Source organism: Protopterus annectens, chromosome 13.part0, assembly GCF_019279795.1.
Source record: "Protopterus annectens isolate FY-2018-M chromosome 13.part0, PAN1.0, whole genome shotgun sequence".
Lineage (NCBI taxonomy): Eukaryota > Metazoa > Chordata > Ceratodontiformes > Protopteridae > Protopterus > Protopterus annectens.
Window position 1 is genome coordinate 548,148,427 of NC_056747.1, and position 22,246 is coordinate 548,170,672.

A 22,246-nucleotide genomic window follows, 5' to 3' on the forward strand; every position below is an offset into this window, starting at 1 on the left:
CCTTACCCTAGTCTCTGACTGAGGGTAATCCTGAGCTTCTCATCTGAAGTGTTTCCGCAGGGTGTGCATGGTCTCATCAAAAGATAAGTCCCCTCAGGGGATGAAGCTGAGGCTAGGTTGTCATCAGAATCTGAATACCCATAGGAAGCGATAGACAAACCTTACTCAAAGGTGGATTCCTCATTCTCATTCTCTGAATCAAAAGAATCCGAAGACTCCTATGGGGAGATTTCCTTTTCTCTTGTACTAAGAGAAGATTCGGGGCAGAACCAGGGAGCCAAGTCATCTAGATCTGACTACAATAATCAAATCCTCAGCCAACCTAACCAGGTCCTGTTGATAGGCCTGAGTTTGGAGTTGTAGCCAGTAGGCCTAAGGTGGGGCAAGTTTGTATGCAGCTTTTTTATGTCCGGTCTTGGACTAGCGCCAGAATGCGGACGAGCAGCCGCATCCTGAAAATGGTGAACTGAGGAGATCTCATGAGGATCAGGGACTCTGGTCTCTTCTTCGACAGATGGAAAACAGCTGTTGGAAGCCACAGCCAGCAAAACTGTTCTGGTCCCAACCGACGATTTAAGTCCTTCAGTTTGTGCAAAAGAAGAGAGAACCAGCAGCATACCAGACTCCAAATGGGTCCCTACAGAGATCTGTGCCACAACCTTGGTCATTGGAAGGGACTGGAAAATTGTCTCACTTTCTTTGATAAGCCTGGGTGGACTGGTGAATGGCGAGTGAGTACCACTCAGTACCCTATGCTTCAGATGCTTTTCCTTCTCGTGTCTAGGGAGATCAACTTCAACCAACAATGGACATGGTTTGAGAAGGCCCCAACGACCGAAGATACTTATCTAAAATCTCAGCCCTAAAACTGATCATCCTACTGTACAAGTGAGCACAGAACCAACAGTTAGGTACGTCATGTTTTGAGTCTAAACAAGCTACACAAAAAGAGTGAAAACCCCAGTGTGGTATCTCATAAGTTAGGACGGCAAAAGTGAAACACGAAGAACATCTAAGCCATCTCAGGAATGCAGAAAGGTGATCCTGCCAACAGTGTTGACTGCAAGTAAGAGTATAGAAAGTAGGCAAGAGGAAGTCGGAATTTACTAGAGGAAATTGACAAAGGGACCCAAGTATTTGGAGCAAACAACTAGAGAGGGAAAAGCAAGAGAATGGGACAAAGCCAGGTGTAAGTTTACACTGCAGATTATAGACTGTATCCCATACCAGGGATTGATATCACAGTATATCAATCCCTGGTATGGGATAGAGGAGTTTTAAGTGAAAGATCAACTGAGTTTTTATTCAAGTGTTGAATGAAAGAGAGCTGTTAAAAGGGATAATAATTGGTAAAACATATAAAATATTGCATGATAACTATAGAAAAAACTCAATCGGGAAGGTCAGAAAAGACTAGAAAATGAGACTGGAAAAGCAATTTAAGGAACAATGGGAGGATATCTCTATTGATCCCAATAATGCAACATAGTCCAGAAGGTTTAGGATTTTTGCTTGGAAGTGTTTGCATAGGTATTTTTATAGCCTAAGCAGATTTCAGAAAAAAAAAAAACTTCCTCAGGTAGACAGCACAGGCTAGAAGTGTGATGGAAGAGAGAGATAACTGGGAACATTTTTTATTTTCTGGAGTGCAACAAGTTCACAGATTAAAATAAAAACCCTACTGAGTACCCTGTGAGAAATGGGGGAGGGGGGTAGCAAACAGTTGTAACTAAGAAAATTATTATTTTGAGCTATAATGCAGGATTTGGATTGCCATCTGCCTAGACATAGTAATGATTTCCCAAGTTGCCAAAAAACACATCACTACAAAATGGAAATCAAAATCTAAACCAACTGTGACTGAAGTACTGAATATTGCAAAAGAGATAAAAGAATTGGGGGTGGGATCTTTAGAAAAGGGAATGAGCAAATTACATAGAAATAAACAGAATATGTGTGATTAATACATAGAAAAATAATGTTCAGGAGGAGGAGTGAGGTCTACAGAAAGGCATGAACTGAGTAATTTACATAATGCTAGAGTGACAACTGTTAAAAGAAACATAATTAATGTATAATGTGTGTAAATGAAAAGGATCTATATTACATGAACAAAGTTTTATAACTTCGAATACCATATGATCGACACCACATGGTCAAAGTTATAAAACTTCGAACATTAAAAAAAAAGTCCTGCACTACAGCTCTTTAAATATACCAACTCTGAGATCGCAGTAAAAGGAAATATTCCCTTTACCACATTATAGTCCAGTCTCGGAGTTAGTATATTTAAAGAGCGGGGGGTGTGGGGGGTTGCAGGGGGGGCTTGCCCCCCTGCCTACAACCCTTAGTTTTGGGTTTCTTCTTTTATTTTATTTTTTTTTTATATATATATATATTCGAAGTTTTATAACTTCGACCCTTTGGTATCGACCATATGGTATTCGAAGTTATAAAACGTTGATTATATAATATAGACCCAATGAAACATGTTAATGTGGTTTGCTTTCTTTTCTGTTAAAGTACATGTGCCTACGTCTTAAGTGATAATTTAATAAATATGTTTAAAAACACAGGAAAGAAAACCCCAGATATTATGGAGGCAACCACAGCAGAACCTGACCTTGCTGTTAGTATCTAGGTTACATGAATTATAAACTATAAGTTACTAGAAGACAAGTATTTATAATGCAACATCATGCAAAATGAGATTCTGATGGTTAATGGCGAGACTTTGTTGCAGGTTAATAAGGGTAGGGTGTGAGAGTGTCAGAGGAAACAAAGATGTGTCAGCATTACAGTGTTTATAGGCAGCAGGTCATACATGTCTGCCTGTAAACTGACTGAGGGCTTTAACAGAAGGTGGTTGGAAGAAAAACATTATATAAACTATTACAACTGGAGGGATAATTAATATGAACATAAGTCAGATGATTACTGGCAAAGAATCTAAATATACTAAACTGGGATGAGATGAGTAGAATCTATTTAGAAATATTAAGGGGGTGAGCAGATGACCAAAGACCATCTGGAGGGAGGTAGGATTGAGCACCTAGCCAACACTCCTTCCTCAGAGGGTAATGGTTACAGAAATAAGTAACTCTGCTAGAGGTTCCTATTACTGCAATGCAAGGCTGAGAAGGTTCGTTTTAAAGTTACTTAATTTGAGCAAGAAAAAACATTTAACAACACATTAGACTGACTGATGGCATTTTTAAATGTACCCACTAAGGCATGTTAGCAAAGTCTGCTTTTATAGATCTCATCCTGGCTTTTGACTTTGTGAGCCACAATTTATTCCTAGCTACACTACTGTTTAGCGTTCAGTAAAAAGGTAGTATTTTGGTTTCCAAACTTCCTTCTAAACAGAACCTTCACAGCCAAACTGGCTACTCGCCGTCAGTCTGTTCCACTTGTTCAGGACTGTAGCTCAGTCCTAGTCCCTCTTCTAAATATGCATTAACTGCTGCCACTCTTCAAAACCTAAACATTCTTCTGTATGCAGACTGCATAGTCATCTACAACTCAGCATAATTGAAAATCACCATCAAAAAGCAATGCAGGTCTTCAACAAATTATCTAGCTGGCTTGCAAGAACAGTCTGCTACACAACCCTGATAAAATCTCAACTCAAACATGTTCCACCCCAGTAAGCTATCATCAACCCCAGAGGGACTAAGCCTGAATGCATCTCACTTTTAAAATACCTTGTCCTTTGGTAGGACCATTTCCTAGCCTTGGACTACTCTACTGAAATAATCAAAACAAAATTCAGTTCTCTTTTGGTTTTAGAAAATCTCCAAATTACCCCCCCCCCCCCCCCCAAGGGAAAGCAATGAAAGATGAAGCTACATTTTTGGAACATCTAGACTCTGGACTTCCTTTTACTACCCCATACCCAGAGAAACCAGTCTTCCTTACAAACAGCAGCAAATAAGGTCTGCTGATTTATTACCACAACTCCTCATTATGAACACCCCTACTTAGCCCCCTAAAAATCAAAATGGCTACTTGCTAAGGAAAATGCAGATCAGTCTGTTCTGCTTCTTTTTATTCTAATTACTTAAACTAGAAACTTCCTCCATCTAGATAGTAGGGCAACTGCCATGTAATCTCTGCTATCACTTTGATGGTAAACTATTACTAGGGGGACTACAATAAAATGCAGCCGGCCATCATTCCTGTTCAAAATTCGATCTAAATCATGGATATGGAGAATTTTTCCACAACCTGACAGGTTTCCTAGTGTAATCGTTTAGAACCAAATGACAAACATCCAAACAAAATGTTCAGAGTGACACTGTTTCCCTAACCCTCATACACCCAATTAAATTACACCTTCTACAAACATTACTCCATTGTTTCTCTCCACCTAACACACTTGAGTAGTATCTCAAAATCAAATAGTAAAAGGGGTCTGGCAATAATGATTAAGAAATAAATGATTCATTATGACCTAATTAAAGTGTGCATATTTGTGCGTGATGCTCGTGTGTATATAATGTACGGTGTTTTTGTCTTTGCAAAATATATTAACTATGTGTGATTTACATCCTTCTGTAAGGCATCCTATATCTTATACATAAAAATAGCTGTATTTCAGTACTGCTTTATCTGTAACAGGGTTAAGTCTGAAATAAAGCCTGTGAGGATTCTGTACTTATAGTTATCCAAGTAAATATATTTAAATAAAACAAGCAAACTGCCTGGTACCCATCTATTAACTCCTTGCAGACAGAGGAGAGGCCAGATGCTACCTAAGACTACATCAAGATCAAGGATGCAGTTTAACATCTGTGCACCATGTGTGAGCACATATTGCTATCCACACAAAACTACACTAGGCAACGTTAAGGCAGTAAATATAAACACAGCATCGTTGAAATTACAAATTACTCACAGATTACCAAGATACTGTCAATTCCTTCCTGTACAAGAGGATAAGATTTGGAAAGTGGAACTTTAGCCACTTTGTGCTACCAGTTAATTGCTGAATACTATAAAGAAGAAAGTTAAGGCTGTGGCTATTTGCCCAAGAAAGCTACACTTGGTGAGAAATATGAAGTCTTTCCAGACTTGACTGCCTAAGCAGAGGAAGGAACAGGGTCTCTAAGCTAGCTGATTTAAGGTACCTCTGTGACCAAACCTGACACACAGATTAAGATGCCTTTGCAAAGCACTGCTTGCAAACTGAAATTTATTTTGAAATAAACTGTCCTACAATATCTGTCAGCATATTCCTTAAACAGACATATAAAAAAATGAATTTTAATGAACTTGTACAGCAGTCGAGTGTGCTCCCAACAGTTAGAATTTTGTAACTAATTTACAATAAAGCAATCCATTTAAGCAATGAGATGAAACGTACCTGAAACAATAAAGGGCAACAGAAGAGTCGGTCTGCTTGCGGGCCCTTTTCACCAATCTCTCCATCATGTCATAGAGTTTGTCCTTAAAAGAGGAGACATCTTTACAGTAACGTTTTGACTTGCACAGTTGATTTCTAAAGGGGAAAACAGAAAAATAAATGTAATTATTTAGCATTCTACTGCCCAGACTTCTACCATGTGACATTTAAATGACAGGGCAATGCATGGAAATCCCAAAAAGACTTTTGGTTGGACACAGGTTTTTATCCAAGTCTAAGGTTCACTACCATTACTTCCTTAAAATGTTTACTAAGAAATGTCAACTATAGCACCACTTGGTCCACTTAATTTGCACAAGTCTGTATGCTGGACATGCTGCTGAATAAACTGATAAAACATGATAAATAACACGGAAGCTCTAACAGAGTGATCAAAAACAAGTTTAAAATTGAGAAAACACAGGTAAGTGATTTATATGACTGGCTAACTAAACTGACATATAAATATGCATCTGAATTGCAGCTCAGCCTCTGAGAAGCAAACAGAACAAACTAAATTATAGAACTGTGTGGACTGGAGTGGGTAGGAAAACAAGAAGTTATGCACTCACCATGTATGTAGTCCATCTCGCCTCACATTCTTACCCGTGGGTTCGGAGCCAGATATCGGCTCCAACTCGGCCAAACTTTTCTAGCTCAAAGTCTTCTAGCTCAAAGTCTTCTATTGGCTGGGCTAAGAAGGTATCCCATGCTGCACTGCTCCATATCCCCAGATCTAGTTTGCTGCGAACATTCATTCATACCCCATGCATACATAACATCCAGGTTAAAAGAATAAGCTAAGAGTAAAGGGAACTCTGTAAATAGAAAAAACCCAACCTCCAGATCCTCCAGGAAGGGGGAAGGCGGGAGGGTAAGTAAGAATGTGAGGCGAGATGGACTACATACATCGAACGTTATGGTGAGTACATAACTTCTTGATGTTACGTAGTCCAATTTCGCCTACATTCTTACCCGTGGGACAGCGTCCCTAGCACCTACATCCTGGGTGGCTCATAGGAAAATACCCCTGAGTACTGTGGAACCAAAGGAAGACCTTCCCCTAGATACCACATCCAATTTGTAATGAGTAACAAATGTGTGAGGAGAAGCCCAAGTAGCTACAGCACATACATCATCCATCAACAATCTGGCTTGATAGGCTGTGGATGTAGAAACAGCCCGAGTAGAGTGAGCCTTGACCGGAAACGGCAGGTCTTTTCCTCCTGCGGAGTAGGTGAAAGAGATGTAACTGGATATCCATCTGGAAAGGGTGATTTGTGAGACAGGGGACCCAATTTTGTTTTCCGAAAAGGAGACAAATAGTTGATCAGACTTTTGGATATCTTTTGTCCGGTGCAGATAGAAACGGAATGGTCTGTGTACATCCAATTGATGAAATTTAAATTCTGCCTTGTTTGAAAAATGAGGAAAGAATATGGGCAACTCAATAGATTGATTAATATTAGATACTGAAGCCACTTTAGGAAGAAAAGAAGGGTTTGGTCTAAGAGAAACCCTGTCCTTATGGAAGATCAAGTATGGGGGTTTGACAGAAAGGGCTTGAATTTCTGAAACTCGCCTGGCCAAAGTGATTGCTATTAGGAAGGCTGTTTTCCAGGTCAAAAATTTAAAATCACAGGTAGCCGCAGGCTCGAAAGGTGGCGAAGTAAGGGCTTGTAGAACAAAATTCAGATCCCAGAGCATGATAGGTTCGGAGACCGGAGGGCGGAGTAATAGAGTACCCTTGAGGAAAGCTTTACAGAGTCTGTGAGCCATCAGACTAGGCTCATTAGCGACATGAAAATTAGAAATCTCTGCCAATTGAACTTTTATGGTAGCTGGAGCAGAACCCAGATGGAAAAGCATAGACAAAATCTCCAAGACTGAAGCAATTGGAGCTGTGTAAGGATCAATTCCTTAGGTATGCGCCCAAATAGAAAACCTCTTCCATTTGCATAATAAATCTTAGTAGAGGGCTTATGAGAGGAAGATAAAATGTGAACTACCTCCAGTGAAAAGTGATGAAGGCTAACTAACGATGGAAGTGGAGTAGCCAGGCTGTCAACCGGAGGGTCATCAGAGAGGGGTGGAACTGTCCCGACATATGTGTCAGTAAATCTGGTTGTGGGTCCAGAATCCAAGGAGTGTCCACAATGTAGGGTTGGAGAAAGGGGAATCAGACTTGGCGAGGCCAGTGTGGAGCAATCAGAATAATTCTGCTAACCAAGGATTGGGCTTTCTGAATCACTTTTGACAACAAGGGAAATGGAGGGGAAAGCATAAAGTAGACCGGAGGGCCAATCGTGAACTAGAGCATCCCTGGGTGACTCCCGCTGTGGGGGGGATCAGCGTGAAGTAGCTGTTGCATTTTGCATTGTGGCGGCTGACGAAAAGGTCACAGCAATGCTGACCCCCATCTGCTGAAGATTTGTTCTGCAACTAGACGATTCAAGGACCACTCATAAGGCATCAGAATAGCTCTGCTTAGCCTGTCCGCTATCAGGTTGGACTTCCCTGGAATGTGCGTTGCCACCAGAAACCGTTGGGAAGATATTGCCCACTGCCACACTCTCATGGCCTCACTGCACAGGGGGTAAGATCTGGTTCCCCCTTGCTTGTTCAGATACCACACTACTGACATGTTGTCCGAGTGTATTGCAATCGTCCCTAGAGGCAGCAAGCTCTGAAGTGCCTGCAACGCAAGTAGCACTGCTCTCATCTCTAGGACGTTCATATGCAGATGTATCTCATGATCTTGCCACGTGCCTTGCAATGTCCTCTCAAGATAATGCCCCCCCACCCCATCTGGGAGGTGTCCGTGGTCACTGTGGCAACCGGGATGGGTGGAACAAAGTGTTTTCCCCTATCCAGATTGTTGGTGCAAAGCCACCAACTGAGGTCCTGTTTGCATCTGTCCATGAGCAAAATGGGGTGAGAAAGTGGAAATTTTTGGAGAGACCATTGAAGAAGTCTCATGTGCAACCTTGCTAGAGGGACCAACATAATTGTTGCTGCCATGGTCCCCAGGAGTTGGCGAACCCATCTTGCCTTTGCTTTCCTCAGGGGCATCAAAGCATTATCTGTTGCTGTAAGACTTTGATCCTTTCCTGCGGTAAAAATGCTCACATTTGAATGGTGTCTAATTCTGCGCCTATAAAGGTGACACGCTGTGAGGGCAACAAGGCAGATTTTTCCCAATTTCGTGTTATGCCCAACTGTTGACAGAGAGTGATGGTAATGTCCCTGGTTTGGATTAGCAGATGCCTGGTGGGGGCGTTAAGGAGCCAGTCGTCCAGATACGGAAACATTTGGAATCCTTGCCGTCTCAAGTGAGCAGTCATCACCGCCATACACTTGGTGAACACCCTGGGGGCTGTGGTGATACCAAAGGGCAGGGCTCGAAACTGGAAATGACTGGCTCCCAGCCAGAAGCGTAGGTGACTCCTGGATGTCCTCTCCATTTTGACATGGTAGTAAGCATCCATGTGGTCGATGGAGCACATCCATACCTTCTCTCCCAACAATGGGAGAATCGATTGTAGTGTGACCATATGGAACTTGGACTTCTGTACATAGTTGTTCAGTCGGTTGAGATCTAATATGGGAGTCAGGTCCCCTGTTCTTTTCGGCACCAAAAAGAATCTTGAGTAAGTCCCTGATTCGACTTGGTCTGAGGGGACATGCTGGATGGCTCCTTTTTCTAGCAGCTTTGAAACCTCTGAGGCTGCTTGATCTCTTTGACTGGGTGGAACATCCGGGATTTTTCTGACTGAAGGGGGTCTGACAAACGGAATGGTATAACCTCCGGAAATTATTCGTAATACTCATTGGTCCTGGGTGATTCTTTTCCAGGCTTCCGGAAAGAACGAAATTCGACCCCCGACTGGCTCCGGATAAGCACAGTCGGGCATTCCCTCAGGAAAGAGAGTAGGGAGAGCCATAAAGGAATCACGGTCTCCCGAATTGCGGGGGCCCCCTCTGCCTCTAGGACGGTGTCTCCTTGAATAACTTCCCCCCTCTGCCTCTGGAGGGGGACTCACCTTGTGCGGCAGGAAAAAAAACTCTGTGATTTTTTGAACCACATCTTCCCACCCCGCTGGGCTTTGGGGTAAGGCCTAGAGGGAAGGGAAAAATGGACCCCTACAGCAGACAGGGTCTTTCCCTCTTGCTCGCACCTGGTGAGGGTGTCTTTCACTTTGGTTCCGAACAAAGAGGAACCATCAAAGGGGGCGTCAGTGAAAGAAGACTTGAAGGCCTCCACGAAATGACAAAGACGCAACCAGGCTTGCCTTCTAAGGGCGAATCCTGAGCTTGCTGCCCTACTCGCTCCATCGGCTGCATATGAAATGAGCCGCATGGAAGAGTTGATGATGGAGTTGAGGGTAGACACCTGGGCGTTAACAGTCTGGGCCACCGCCTCAGGAACGTTACCCGCAAGAGTATCTCCTAACTCCTTGAGGAGATCTCTCTGGAGCAGAGTAAAATGAGACAGGTAGTTCAGCGATCGTAAGGTAAAGGTTGCTGATGAAAGGGTACGCTTCCCGTACCGGTCCATGGTCCTAGACTCCTTGTTAGGAGGATGGATGGAGGAAGAAGTCTCTGCTACTTCCTTCTGAGTGGCCGCCGCCACCACCATGGCATCCACAGGGACTCCTTTGAACAAAAACTCCTTACCCGGGGGAGCAGAAAGAAATTTGTTGGGGCGCCTGGGTACAGGTTCCACAGAATCAGGGTTTTCCCACACCCTCCGACAAATCAAATCTAGGAGCTCGTCGAAGGGTAGGGACACCCAGGAGGTGGAGGGCTGAGCACCAAAGGCCTTAAGGAAGACAGACTCCTCCTCAGAGGGGGCTTTGGATGGCCAGTCACCTCTTTGTTTCGATATCTCCAGGATATCGGAAAAGGAAACATCATCAGAGGATGACTTGGGGGACCCCTCTGATTCCACGAGGTCAGTATCAGAGGTGAGAGACTCATCCTGGGATTCTATGTGCTTCCTCTTGCACGTTTTCTTTCTAGGGGGGGTCTTCAGGCACGAACTCTGAAGGGCCCTCAGAAAGTTGGGGACCACTCGTGGGGGTATCCCTAGGCCTTGGTGCTTTGCTGTCTATGGATAGGTGGTCATCAGAGGCTCTCACCGGAGTGGTGGGGGACAGAATGACCGACCCGCCTGATGTAGCTGACGATCTGGCCAGTGCAGTCCGCATGGCCTTGAAGGCAGGCCCCCCCCCCCCCAAGTCTGAGGACCGGCAAGCCTCAGAGATCATGACAGGAGTCGGAGTTCCTCGAGCCGAGGCACCGAGCAGGAGACTCGGAACCGAAATATGTCCCGAGATGTCCTCCTCGGGCCCGACTGAAGAATACAGAGTCCCGAACCCTGTGGACAGAGCCGACAAGGGGTCGGTACCGATAGGCACGGAGGGGCCATCGGAACCGACCTAGGAACATCACATAGCGCAGAACACTCTGGCTCCGAAGACAGAGATGCGCTCGGAGGAGGAATGATCGAAGATGGGGTCGGGATGGGCTCCGGAGCCGACTGGGCCGGAGCCGAAAACAATTTTGCCAAAACCGGTGACTGGAGGAGCCTCTAGACTACCCTATCAACATCCACATCCGAAAGAGTCCTGGAGGATTTGGAGGACAGGGAGGGAGATCGAGATCTCCTCTCAGGAGAAACTGGTCTAAGACTGGGTGATCGGCTCCGAAGAGGCTCCAATATAATTGGAGCCGACGCCGGTTCCATCAACACCGACACTTCCTGCGGCCCTGAGGACAGTGAAGCCGAAGAGGTCGAAGCAAGTTTTGTGACTTTCTCCGGAGGCTCCGAGGAAGCTGACTGAGCCGGAGATCTCTTTTTTGACTTAGATGACTTAGACTTAGCACTGGGAGAAGAATCCATGGCCTCTTCGAAAGATGATTTCAAGAGTCCCTTTAATATCAGCTTATTCTTTCTCACTTGGAGCACTCTGTGACTGAAAGCATGGCAAAAGCTGCAGGACTCCTGCAGATGGATGGCTCCCACGCAATAAACACAAATTGAATGCCCATCGGTGATGGACATCTTGTAATCGCATTTAGAGCACTTTTTAAAACCCGAAGGTTTGTGTTCCTTGGAATCCTTGGACATTTCTGAACAATCACCAGACCAACACAACCCAAGCAACTGTCTGACAAGAAAATACACAGACGCGCAACACCACAAAAACGCGGGAACAGGTTATGAACTGTAACAGCACACATACACACTGGGGAACACACACTGAGACAAAACAGGTCAAAACCTCTAATTAAAATGGTTAATGACCATGAATAGCAAGGGAACCGAAACCAAACCTCTAACTTAAACTGTTTAGAGTGAACACACAGGACAAGAGGACTTGGTCCTCTAACTGAAACGGGCCTAGCCCGAAGGAACAGTTAGCAGGATACCACAAATCACAAGCACACTACCGAAACCAAAAGCAACACTAAATAGACAATAGCTATGAAAATAGCTTTTTGTTTATAATAATTTTTCTCAAGAACAAGAAAAAAGGGTACTTAGCCACAGCCAAGAGCGAGACCACGTCCGAGCTACACGAGCGGCAAACAAGATCTGGGATATGGAGCACTGCAGTATGGGATACCTGCTTAGCCCAGCCAATAGAAGACTTCAAGCTAGAAAAGTTTGGCCGAGTCGGAGCAGATATTCGGCTCCGAACCCACGGGTAAGAATGTAGGTGAGATTGGACTACATAACATCTACTGTTTGAATAAAAAAAGATGGAAGACCAGCAGATGTCAGAAAGTGATGGTCTTAAAAGCTTATTTTGAAAGTCATGCAGTTTTAGATTTTGTGCCACAGAATATACTGGAACGAATGTTGCATCACACATTTCTAAAGAAATGAAAGAAAACACTAATTATTCACAGATGACCTAAAAGAAGAGAAAGGAACTCTTTCCATGTAATATGCGTTTCCCCCACTACAGCCCTGGCAGGAGTGAATTCAGCAATGCTGACACCAAGTCACGTGTACATTTCTGGCGACAGTCTGTGATCAAGCTATTTGGCAGGCACTCAACCTGGTCTTTCCTGGTGCCTTACTGTGACAATCAACCACTGCAGGATACCAGTCCTGCAGTGGACTGAGTTGCTTCCATCTATAAGCTTGACTGAGCAGTTGACATCTTACTTTCACCCTCCCCAGCTGGCTACTCCAGTTCTTAAGTTGCTTAATCAAATCTGGGTCATATCAGTCACAGCTGACACTTATTTCTCTACACCTAAAAGCTGTCAGGGGAGGGATTGCTGAGAAGACCATAATCCACTGTGGACATCTGGAGAAATGTTAAGGGTGAACTGTGAAGTATATTTATGTAAAAGTAAAGTTCCAATTTACTACTGTTCTAAGTAATGTTAATACTGTACTCTTACATTTAGTGTAAAAGGTTGTACTTTGGCTTAAAGTGGATGTGTAGTTTATAACATTTAAGCTGGTGTATCAGCAGGGAAGGGACAATGATGCAACCAGACCTGCAGCTAACAATGCAATAAGCTTTTTGTTCTTCCTGTCAAGGGTTCCAAGCTTGTTCACAGCAACCAATACTGCCTGCAGCAGAACATAAATAAGCATGGATTTAGAAAGCAGTTTAGCATTTAATCCCATTGTGTTAGTCCCAGAAATAATGAGTGACCAGGGTATGGTAATATGTTAACTGAAAACATGCTTATTTGAGCTACACATGTGCATACAGCCTGTCTAAAAGATGCTGCAAGCCAGAATAGTGGATTTCATATGTGTTAACTCTCTTTCAGATTTGCAGATGGCAAGCAGCATGAATTATTGTAGTTAATATCTTACCAGTCCAGTTTGACCTGGTTCTACACATAACACTTTTAAAGACTGAGACTTGCAATTGCAAGTCATTGAATTCCAAGATAGAATGTGAGAAAGCGGTGACTACCCTTTTCTCCATGGTACGGCAGTTTAAAAAATGAATATATTTAAGTAGCAAGGATGTGGGGCGCGCAACTTTAAATGAAAATAGCAAATGTCAACATTGACTATTTGCCCTGTATGTTTTGTTTTTCAAAATTCAGGGACTTCCTATATTGGGTCTTGGAATTAAAACAGCCAGTTCTACAACTAGATCAATAATGTAGAGAAGGGAACTCTGTATATACACAGTATTTGTAATTCAGCAAGAAGTATGGCATCATACTTCACAGAAAGCTGCATTGAGGAAAAGGATGGGGGACACAGGGTGAATGAGCAGGAAGTGTCAGTAATAGACTGGGATGAAACCTCCCGAAGTGGAGTATCACAAAGGTTCAGTCTTGTTAGTGGCCCTGTTTAATCTTCCTGACAGTCGGACAGAGATCGCATACTACAGTTAAACAACAAGACCAAGCTGCATGCTAGTGACACTAAAACTGATGCAGTTGTAAAAGGTGAAAGACTAGTCTCCAGGGGGCCCTGGGACAGCTTGCAGGGTAGATGGAGAGGTGGTTATTTTAAATGAACATAAAAAGTACAAGATTATTACATTTGGTAGGAGTGATTCATCAATAATGTGAATGCCTTGTGACTAAAAGCAACCATGTAAGAGGAGGAAAAGGATTTGGTGGTCCTACCTACACTTAAGCTGGATAATAACATGGTCGTCATCACCAACAAAAATAAAAAATACCATTTAACAAATATTTCCATGTCCCTCCCCCCCCAAAATCATATTTAGTGACTTTATTGTTAATGTAAAAGGCCTAGATGCTAGCCAGTTACATAAACATACTACCATCCTGAACAAATGGTTAAAGTCTCAAGGAGGCCAAACCCACAAACAAACAATGACTCTGCTCTTGAATTAATGATTACTAATCTTACACATAAATGTACCAGACTTCAAATATGACTAAATCACTGCCCTCTTACATCATATTGGTCTTTTAAAATGTAAAAATACTTCATTAAGTAGTAGAGGTTTGACACCTTTCCTAAGCAGAAACTTAGCTATCTTAATGTTATTTTAGATGCTATAACTGGAAACCATTATACACTACTGCTGATCCAACCCAAGTACTTGACTTCCACTACACCTTATCCTCTATACAAGATGTCCTCTTCCTCATCACACAAAGGCGGTTCAAGGGCCAGCTGTGCCCCAACTGAACAACGACCTCATAAATATGATGAAAGTATGGATGCAGCCTGGAATGGCTGGAAACAAAACCCAAAGAATGAAAATCTTCACCAAACCTACCTAACTTTAGAATGGAAACTACAATAGCTACAAATTCATGAAAAGCCCAATACTTAACGGAAAAACAGCTCCCTACAACTAGCAAACACAAACTATACTGAAAATAAAACATCAGGAAAACAGCTAATCCCTCACTTATCACCCCTCCAGTACTTCAAACTCCAGAACTAATGTTGCAAAATAATTCAAATCATTTCTCAATTCATCTAATCAATAATTGGCCAATTTTATCCCACCTCATACAACACATCTAACAGTACCACTGATCAGTTGTACCCACCAGCACAATATTTTGCAACTTTCTACTTAACTAAAATCACCACAAGTGAAAGTAAAAAAAAACTGACTAACATTCTAAAGACATTCTTCTGGAGCATTTCTCCCCGGGCCTCCGCTGAAAACAGGATCTGTGGAACCTAGTCGGATATTCCCGGTCAACAAATGTTAATAATAATAATAACTACTATACAACTTAAATCCTTAATCTACTAAATTATATTACAATCAACTTTCCTTAATGGACCACCTGAAAAATTTGCAATACGAGTAACATACATGCATATTCAATATCATGCTTATAACAGGAATTGTACCACTATTATTTAAACATGTTATCTTTATCCCTCTCTCCAAGGCACCATCATCAACTCATTTAAAAGACTATAGATACATTTTTAATCTCAGCCCAATAGAGAAAATATTTAAGAAGCATGACTGCAAACAAACACATTAACAAATATGATTTATTGTCTGACAGCATGGCTTCTGCAATGCCTTCAGTACAACAGCAGCACTGATTATTGCTATAGATACCACCTACTGTAAGAGGAATGAGGGACTTATTACCCGGGAGTGCATTTGTAGACATGAATTGTGTCTTGAAAATAGTAACTCATAACCTTTTATTAAATAAAAATCTAAAACAAAAATGTAACTGTAGAAAAATAATATTAATTAGTTGCAAGACTACCTTACTAACATGGCTTTTCAGGTATATTACAACAACCAATACTCATCAAATGGAATCCTCAAACTGGAGACACAAAATATGGACCAGGCTAAGGATAAATAAAGGTTGGCTAACAAAAAGACTAAGAGAGAGCTCACAATGGCAAACAACAACAGAACAGCGAACTTCTACCAGCTTACTGAAAGTGACTTAACAGACAGCACAAAGACGCTCTATCAAGATAAGAGACAATGACATAAAGGGAAACAAGACAGTCAAACATCATTCATAAGGAACACCATCAATAATCTGTTCATCAGTCCACAGGATATCCATAACATAAGCAAGGAGCTTCTAAATAAAGAAAACCCCATAGAAGCAGTACTACTGAATGCACAGCCTGTAATGCAAGAGGTTGGCTACATTGGGGAGAAATAGCTTCTGAGACCACCCATCATAGTATGGAAGGAGAAGTGTTCTCAAAATAACTGTAGAATAAACATTCTAATGCCACTGTACAAGACCAAAAGGGATACTCAACTCTGGCCACTATGGCAGTATTATCAAAATCATGTTGCACTGCAAGGAAGTGCTAGATAGAGTGACTGATAAAAGAAAAAGAAGAGTAGTAGAAAGTAAGATGGAAGATGAGCAGTTGGGTTTCAGGTCATGCTGACCAATACTGCCAAAAAATACAAAAAGTACAGTTTTGTACCTACCATAAATGTAGATGTTCGAAGATCCACATTGCTGCAGTCATATGAAGAACATCCGCAGACTGTGGAGAAGACACTGAAGATCAAGAAAGACTCCATCTAAGCATTCCTAGATAAGAAAACATCTGAATTACCTGAATGTGAACCATAGTTGAGATTAAATACAAAGAAATGAAGGATTACCTCCTACACCCCACACCACCTGCTACTTGTATGCAAAATCTGAAACTGCACTATCTCAGGTATAAGAAATCCCCACAATAGCAGAAACTCGATATTCAAAGCAAAACCCAAAGTGCCACACATTACTGATCAAAAAGTGTTGATCACTAGTGTAGCAATGTTAAGTCTGGTACTTTGGAATACAAGGCATGGGAGGAAGCACCTTTCTCTGACTTAAGAGCTTTGTTCTGATTAAGAGACTTATTTAGAATATTACAATATGTATGAAGAGTTAAGAGTAGCAAGAAATGAACAAAGATCTTCAAGATGCAGTTTGCTTATAGCTCAATACAGGTAATAAATCACAATGTCAGCTAATAATGCATACCTTGCCATTTAAGTAAACTTCAGAACAACACACCAAGCATTATCAACAGTCATCATAATGAATGAACATGAACAGTAACCAGTGCTACAGCAACTATGTAATTCAGAAAAAAGAAGGCTGGCTGCTATAATATTATTGGATTTGCTGAATCATGGATAAAATGTTTCCAGGACAGAAAGCTGCCAAACACTTACATAAAGATATCGGCAGTTTTCTGGAGAAAGTCTTGCTCCTGCTGATCTGATTTACCAGTCATAGTCTGTTCTATAACCGCAATTAGGGGTTCAATGATGCCAAACACTAATGGATTCTCAGGCTGCTTCTTGAGAAACACATCAATCAGATCCAGTACCTAAAAAAAAAAAAACATGAACATGAAATGGATTATTTTCTCTAAATACAAATATACATCTTAAATCTGCTAAATTTTGTTACAACAGGATCGGAAAGGTATGTGTACACATTTACAAGTTGGGAACACGTTTACTGCTGCTTGTTAAAGAAAGGCTGCAATGAAGTTACTTTAATATCCTTTTAAATTCAAGAGAACTGAGATGCAGTGGGTGGCAGTCGTGTTTTGCTGACATGAGACCATTATGGAAGAAAGGGTCCACCCTCAAGACTATTACTCAGTATATGAAGGGGCATGGATAAAACAGGGGAAAATCGTGCCTTATAGCAGTATGACCATGTCCTAGGTTTCCCAATCTCCTCATCTGCAGGGAGTCAAAAATCAGATCTAAAAAAGATACACAGGTCTTTTTAAACATTAATTTTGCAACCCATAAAAAATTAGACTGTATACAAAACATTTCAGAAATGGCAGCTGTCAAATGGAAAGTAAGGAAGCAATAATAACCCAAGAAAGAAAGTTTACAGCACTGCTAGAGCGAAGACTTGCTGTACTTATGCAAAGCAAAGAAATGAGAAATGACTCGATAATTAGTCATCATTATGATTAGGAACCTAAGTTGCACGTTAACATCAAGCATTACACTCAGCATTACCATGCATTCAGTTGTATAAACAAATTAATCCTCCCACCCAATATGCTTCTTTCAAAGCAAAACTGATATAATCTGCACAAAATGTTATTTCTGCCCGGTATTTTTTTAAGTTATGCTGAAGTTTATATTAAAATGGAATATATTCTACTATACACTTCTGTGTGGGGGTATTCTGTCCCCAAGCTACTCCAGCATTCATTTCACGTTTTTCTGACAAAGTATACATTCTGCTATCAAAAGGCAAGCATGGCTTAGTGGTAGGTCATACAGACAAATGTTACCAAGGTCCTGGGTTCGAGACTGACAGTGGGAATTTATTTTTTGGGTTGGGAGGGTCACAAGGGATAATTGGCAGTTAGCTTAGTACTAATCTATGAACCTATGAACCTATGAACACATCCTTGGATTTTACTAATTGTTATGGTTTGCCTTAACATCCCCTCGGCTTTAAAAGTTGGGGCTGTGACAGGAGACTCACTATGACAGTAGATGACTAAAGTGTTCCTGGTCTTCAAAATGCTAATTTGGCTATAAACCACTCTGTGAACAGTGCACATTGTAAATATTGTCTATAAACAAAATGGAATTTATCCTGTGGGCTGTGAATGACGGCAAAATATGTAAGCACAACCTAGCCACTTTGGACTTCTACAGGCAGAATTAGAAGCCAGTATGAGGAAAGTTCAGAATTTCCACCAAGAGATAAAACTACTATAATACTTACACAGGTATTACAGCAAATTTAGAACATACACTATTGTCAACATTTACCACCTTCCTATACTTCCATCTCATGCTGTACAAAGAAAATGTGCTTCTCTCTCTCTCTCTCGAACTGTGCACCAGGCAGAGGAGAAGCAAATTTATCCCAACAATCAGAGAATATCAAGAGGCAGGCCTGAGATTCAAGCTGCTATATCCAGCTGTCTTTGGAATATTTTTCCTGGAGGATCAAAGTCATTTTTTTGATGTAGTATATGCTAGGGTAGAAATACAAAACGTTGTCCAACAAAAAGTGAGCCAACAAGCAGAAGGGGTCTCCACTTCTCATTCTTCTGATAATAAAGCTCAGAGAGAGACTTTGCCAGTGCAAACTTTTCCAATGTTCCAAAGGAAAGTGCCTGATCGCGAGAAAAAAAAAAAAACAGAGAGGAAAAAACAGAAGTTGAATAGAAGAATCAGGAATACCTTGGACTTGAACGAAAGTCTGAGGTTGGGAGATGGAAACGAACAGGAAGAAGACCAGCAACACTAAAATTAGTGAATAAATGTGAGATTATAAAGCATCAATCACATTTGTGAAGCATGGCTTTACAAGAAAATGTGGAAAGATTCAAAATTTTTTTAAACTTGCGAGGGACTGAAAAGACTATACTGCACTTCATGTCATTAAAGTTTGGAAGGGCACTAAAAGGAAGGAAAAAAATAAGTGAACAATATTTGCTTTTAATACTATTTGTATAAAATATTTCATGATATAAACTGCATGGTATAAAGTAAAGCATGTTCAGTGATTGTATGTGATAAAAATACCAAGGTAAACAAGTACCTTTTTCTTTTTTTTAGTTTTAAGAAATGTAGGCATTACAATGTAAAAAGAGAAGAAAGGCTGGACAAAAGGATGGTTAAGTTAATATGCTGTATTTTGGGTTGTTGAAGTGGGGGATTGTGTGTAAAAGTACTAAGATTATAATATATGTAGAGTTGATATGTTTCCTGTTACTTTTGCATAGGTGAATGTCTGGATTACGGCCCTTGGCTTAATGTAATAACACATTTTTTAAGTAAGCAAGTAAATAAGAGAACAATGAATGTAATGAAAAGTTTTCCATTAGCAAATAAATGTTCAGTTTAAATAAATGTTCAGTGCGAGTTGAGAAGTCTGCAGCTAAGGGCAGCTGTACATTTTTGTTCCTATAGCTCAGAGATAAGCTGACTACATGGATAAGCAATAAAAGCCAGAGCACTTTAATGCTAAATGTTAATGCTTTCTGAAAGCATACATGGTATTTTTCACATCTGGGAGAGGAACAAAGACAAGACAAGAACAGATAGCAATTAATGTAAGTAGGAACGACAGGCTGTAACATGCGTCTTAGCATGGATAAAGTACAGTTTTGTACCTACCATAAATGTAGATGTTCGAGTGCTAATACAGCTGCAGTAATCACAGATGGGTTTTCTGCCGTCAGGCGGTCCCTCGGTCGGCCGAATTCCAAAGTCTTGGTCCGGCGTCGGTTGTCGTCGCTTTCTCTTCTGACGTCAGTGAGGCCAGAGTATATAAGACACAGCCGACGCCATGTTCTTCAGTCTTTCTTGCCCCAGATGTCAGGTGCCCCCAGAAGGAAGGCAATACATAAATTATGCTTATATGTGTATACATGCAATGCAATATAATCCAAAAACAGTGGTTGCAAGCAAATAAACCATAGAAGGATAACCCAGTCAGATTGTATGAAGAGGTTGTTAGGCCCCATGCCTTTACCAAGTGGGGAAGGAGGGAGGGAAACCTGTACTGCAGCTGTATTAGCACTCGAACATCTACATTTATGGTAGGTACAAAACTGTACTATGTTCATCGTGCATAAGGCTGCAGTAATCACAGATGGGTAGAGTCCCAAAGCTACGCACAGGGTGGTAGGTACTAGGAGGAACTGGGTTGAGCCAGAATGCCCTGAAAAACAGCAGTGGCAAAGCCTGCTCTGGTTCTGGAATATAAAGGCAGGTGGTAGTGTTTTGTGAAGGTATGTACAGAACTCCAAGTGGCTGCCTCCAGAATATCTTTGGTAGGAACTCCTCTGAGGAAGGCTGTAGAGGTAGCTGTGGCCCTGGTGGAGTGTGATCTGATACCTGTAGGAACAGATTTCCCATGATAGGAATAACAAAACCGTATGCAGTGGCCTATCCACTTTGAAATAGTCTGCTTGGAAACTGGCTTCCCTTGAGCCCCTACAGCATAGGACACAAAGAATTGTTCTGATTTGCTGAAGGACTTTGTTCTGTCCAAGTAGTAACATAGCTGCCTATGGATGTCTAAAGAATGGAGCAGCCTTTCCCCTTTGTTTTGAGGATTGGGGTAAAAGGTAGAAAGGTGTATGGCTTGATTTAAAGCTACCCTGGATACCACTTTAGGCATAAATGATGGAGGAAACCCTGTCCTGATGGAAAATGAGAAAGGGCTGCACTGCCATGAGGGCCTGTAGTTCCAAAACTCAGTGATAGCCAGAAGGAAGGCAGTTTTCCAGGACAAATATTGCAAATCTGTTGAGGCAGCTGGTTCAAAAGGAGGCAATGTTAATTTTTCTAGTATGTAATTAAGATCCCAGGCTGGTATTGGTTGTTTAGACTGGGTGAGAAAATAAAGGAGGATCCGTGTTGTATTCTGCAGAAATGGCTGGGGCATGGATTTTTATGGAAGAAAATGAAAGTCCAGTGTTCAGCAGCTCAGCTAGATACTGTAATACCTGAGGCAAGTTCAGTTTTCTAGGGTTCTGCCTTTTTTCTCATTCAAGAAAGAACAAACCGCCCATTTTTAGTAATGCTTTTCTAGTAGATGGCCTTCTAGCCTCCAAAATGACATCCTGCAGAGTAGGGTCTGTTGTGGTGTTAAGGAATTTTCCATGCAGCGAGATTGAGTGTTTTCAGCTGACTCTGGAGAGTTTTGTAGCTGTGTTGAGTCAGCAGAAGAGGCATTAGAGGCAGGGACCAGGGAGGCTCAGCAGTGGATACCAGTAATCTGGAGCAATCAGTATCATCTTCGGTCTGTCTGCTCTTGCTACCTTGGGCAGAAGAGGCAGAGGTGGGAATGCATAAACTGTCCATGCTGTCCAACTGAATGAAAGCAGGCCTTTGGATGAAGGTCCCAATTGATGATTCCTGTGGGAGGCAAAAGATCTATGTCTGGCCTCCCCACACTTGTTATTTCTGTAAACACCTGAGGATGTAACTTCCATTCGTGTGGATCTGTCATATTTCTGCTTATATTGTCTGCCAGCGTGTTTTCCAATCCTGGCAGGTACTGGGCCATTCCAGAGCCAAGTTCCAAAGAGTCATGGCTAGTCTGCACAAGGGTATGAATGTGTTCCTCCTTGTTTGTTTATGTACCACATTACTGTGGTGTTGTCTGTTCTTATCAGTAATTGCCCTGGATGCATTATTACTGCTAGCATTTCTTTTGATTGATGTGAAGGTGCTTTTTTTGGGACCATATGCCCTGGGTGCACCTGTCCGTGATAAACCATAGAAATTCCTTTTGCAAACATGGGATTATTGGTATTATTGTTTCCAAACTGTGACTGTGTTGAGACCATAGGTTTTTAGGTACCATTGAAGTTTCCTCATATGCAGCTAAAAGAATGCAAGATGCCAT

The 22,246-nt window shown here is 41.7% G+C and overlaps 1 protein-coding gene across 2 annotated transcripts in view; it reads right to left on the reverse strand.

Annotated features, from left to right (window-relative positions):
- The window catches only part of MYBBP1A (MYB binding protein 1a), a 1,224,315-nt gene that overhangs the window by 395,701 nt on the left and 806,368 nt on the right, over positions 1 to 22,246 (reverse strand). For both annotated transcript variants that reach the window (XM_044054196.1, XM_044054197.1), the window contains 2 exons: positions 17,065 to 17,222; positions 5,369 to 5,503 (listed from right to left, as the gene is read on the reverse strand). In XM_044054196.1, coding sequence (XP_043910131.1) covers positions 5,369 to 5,503; positions 17,065 to 17,222 — 293 coding nt within the window. The remainder of the gene's footprint in view (positions 1 to 5,368; positions 5,504 to 17,064; positions 17,223 to 22,246) is intronic.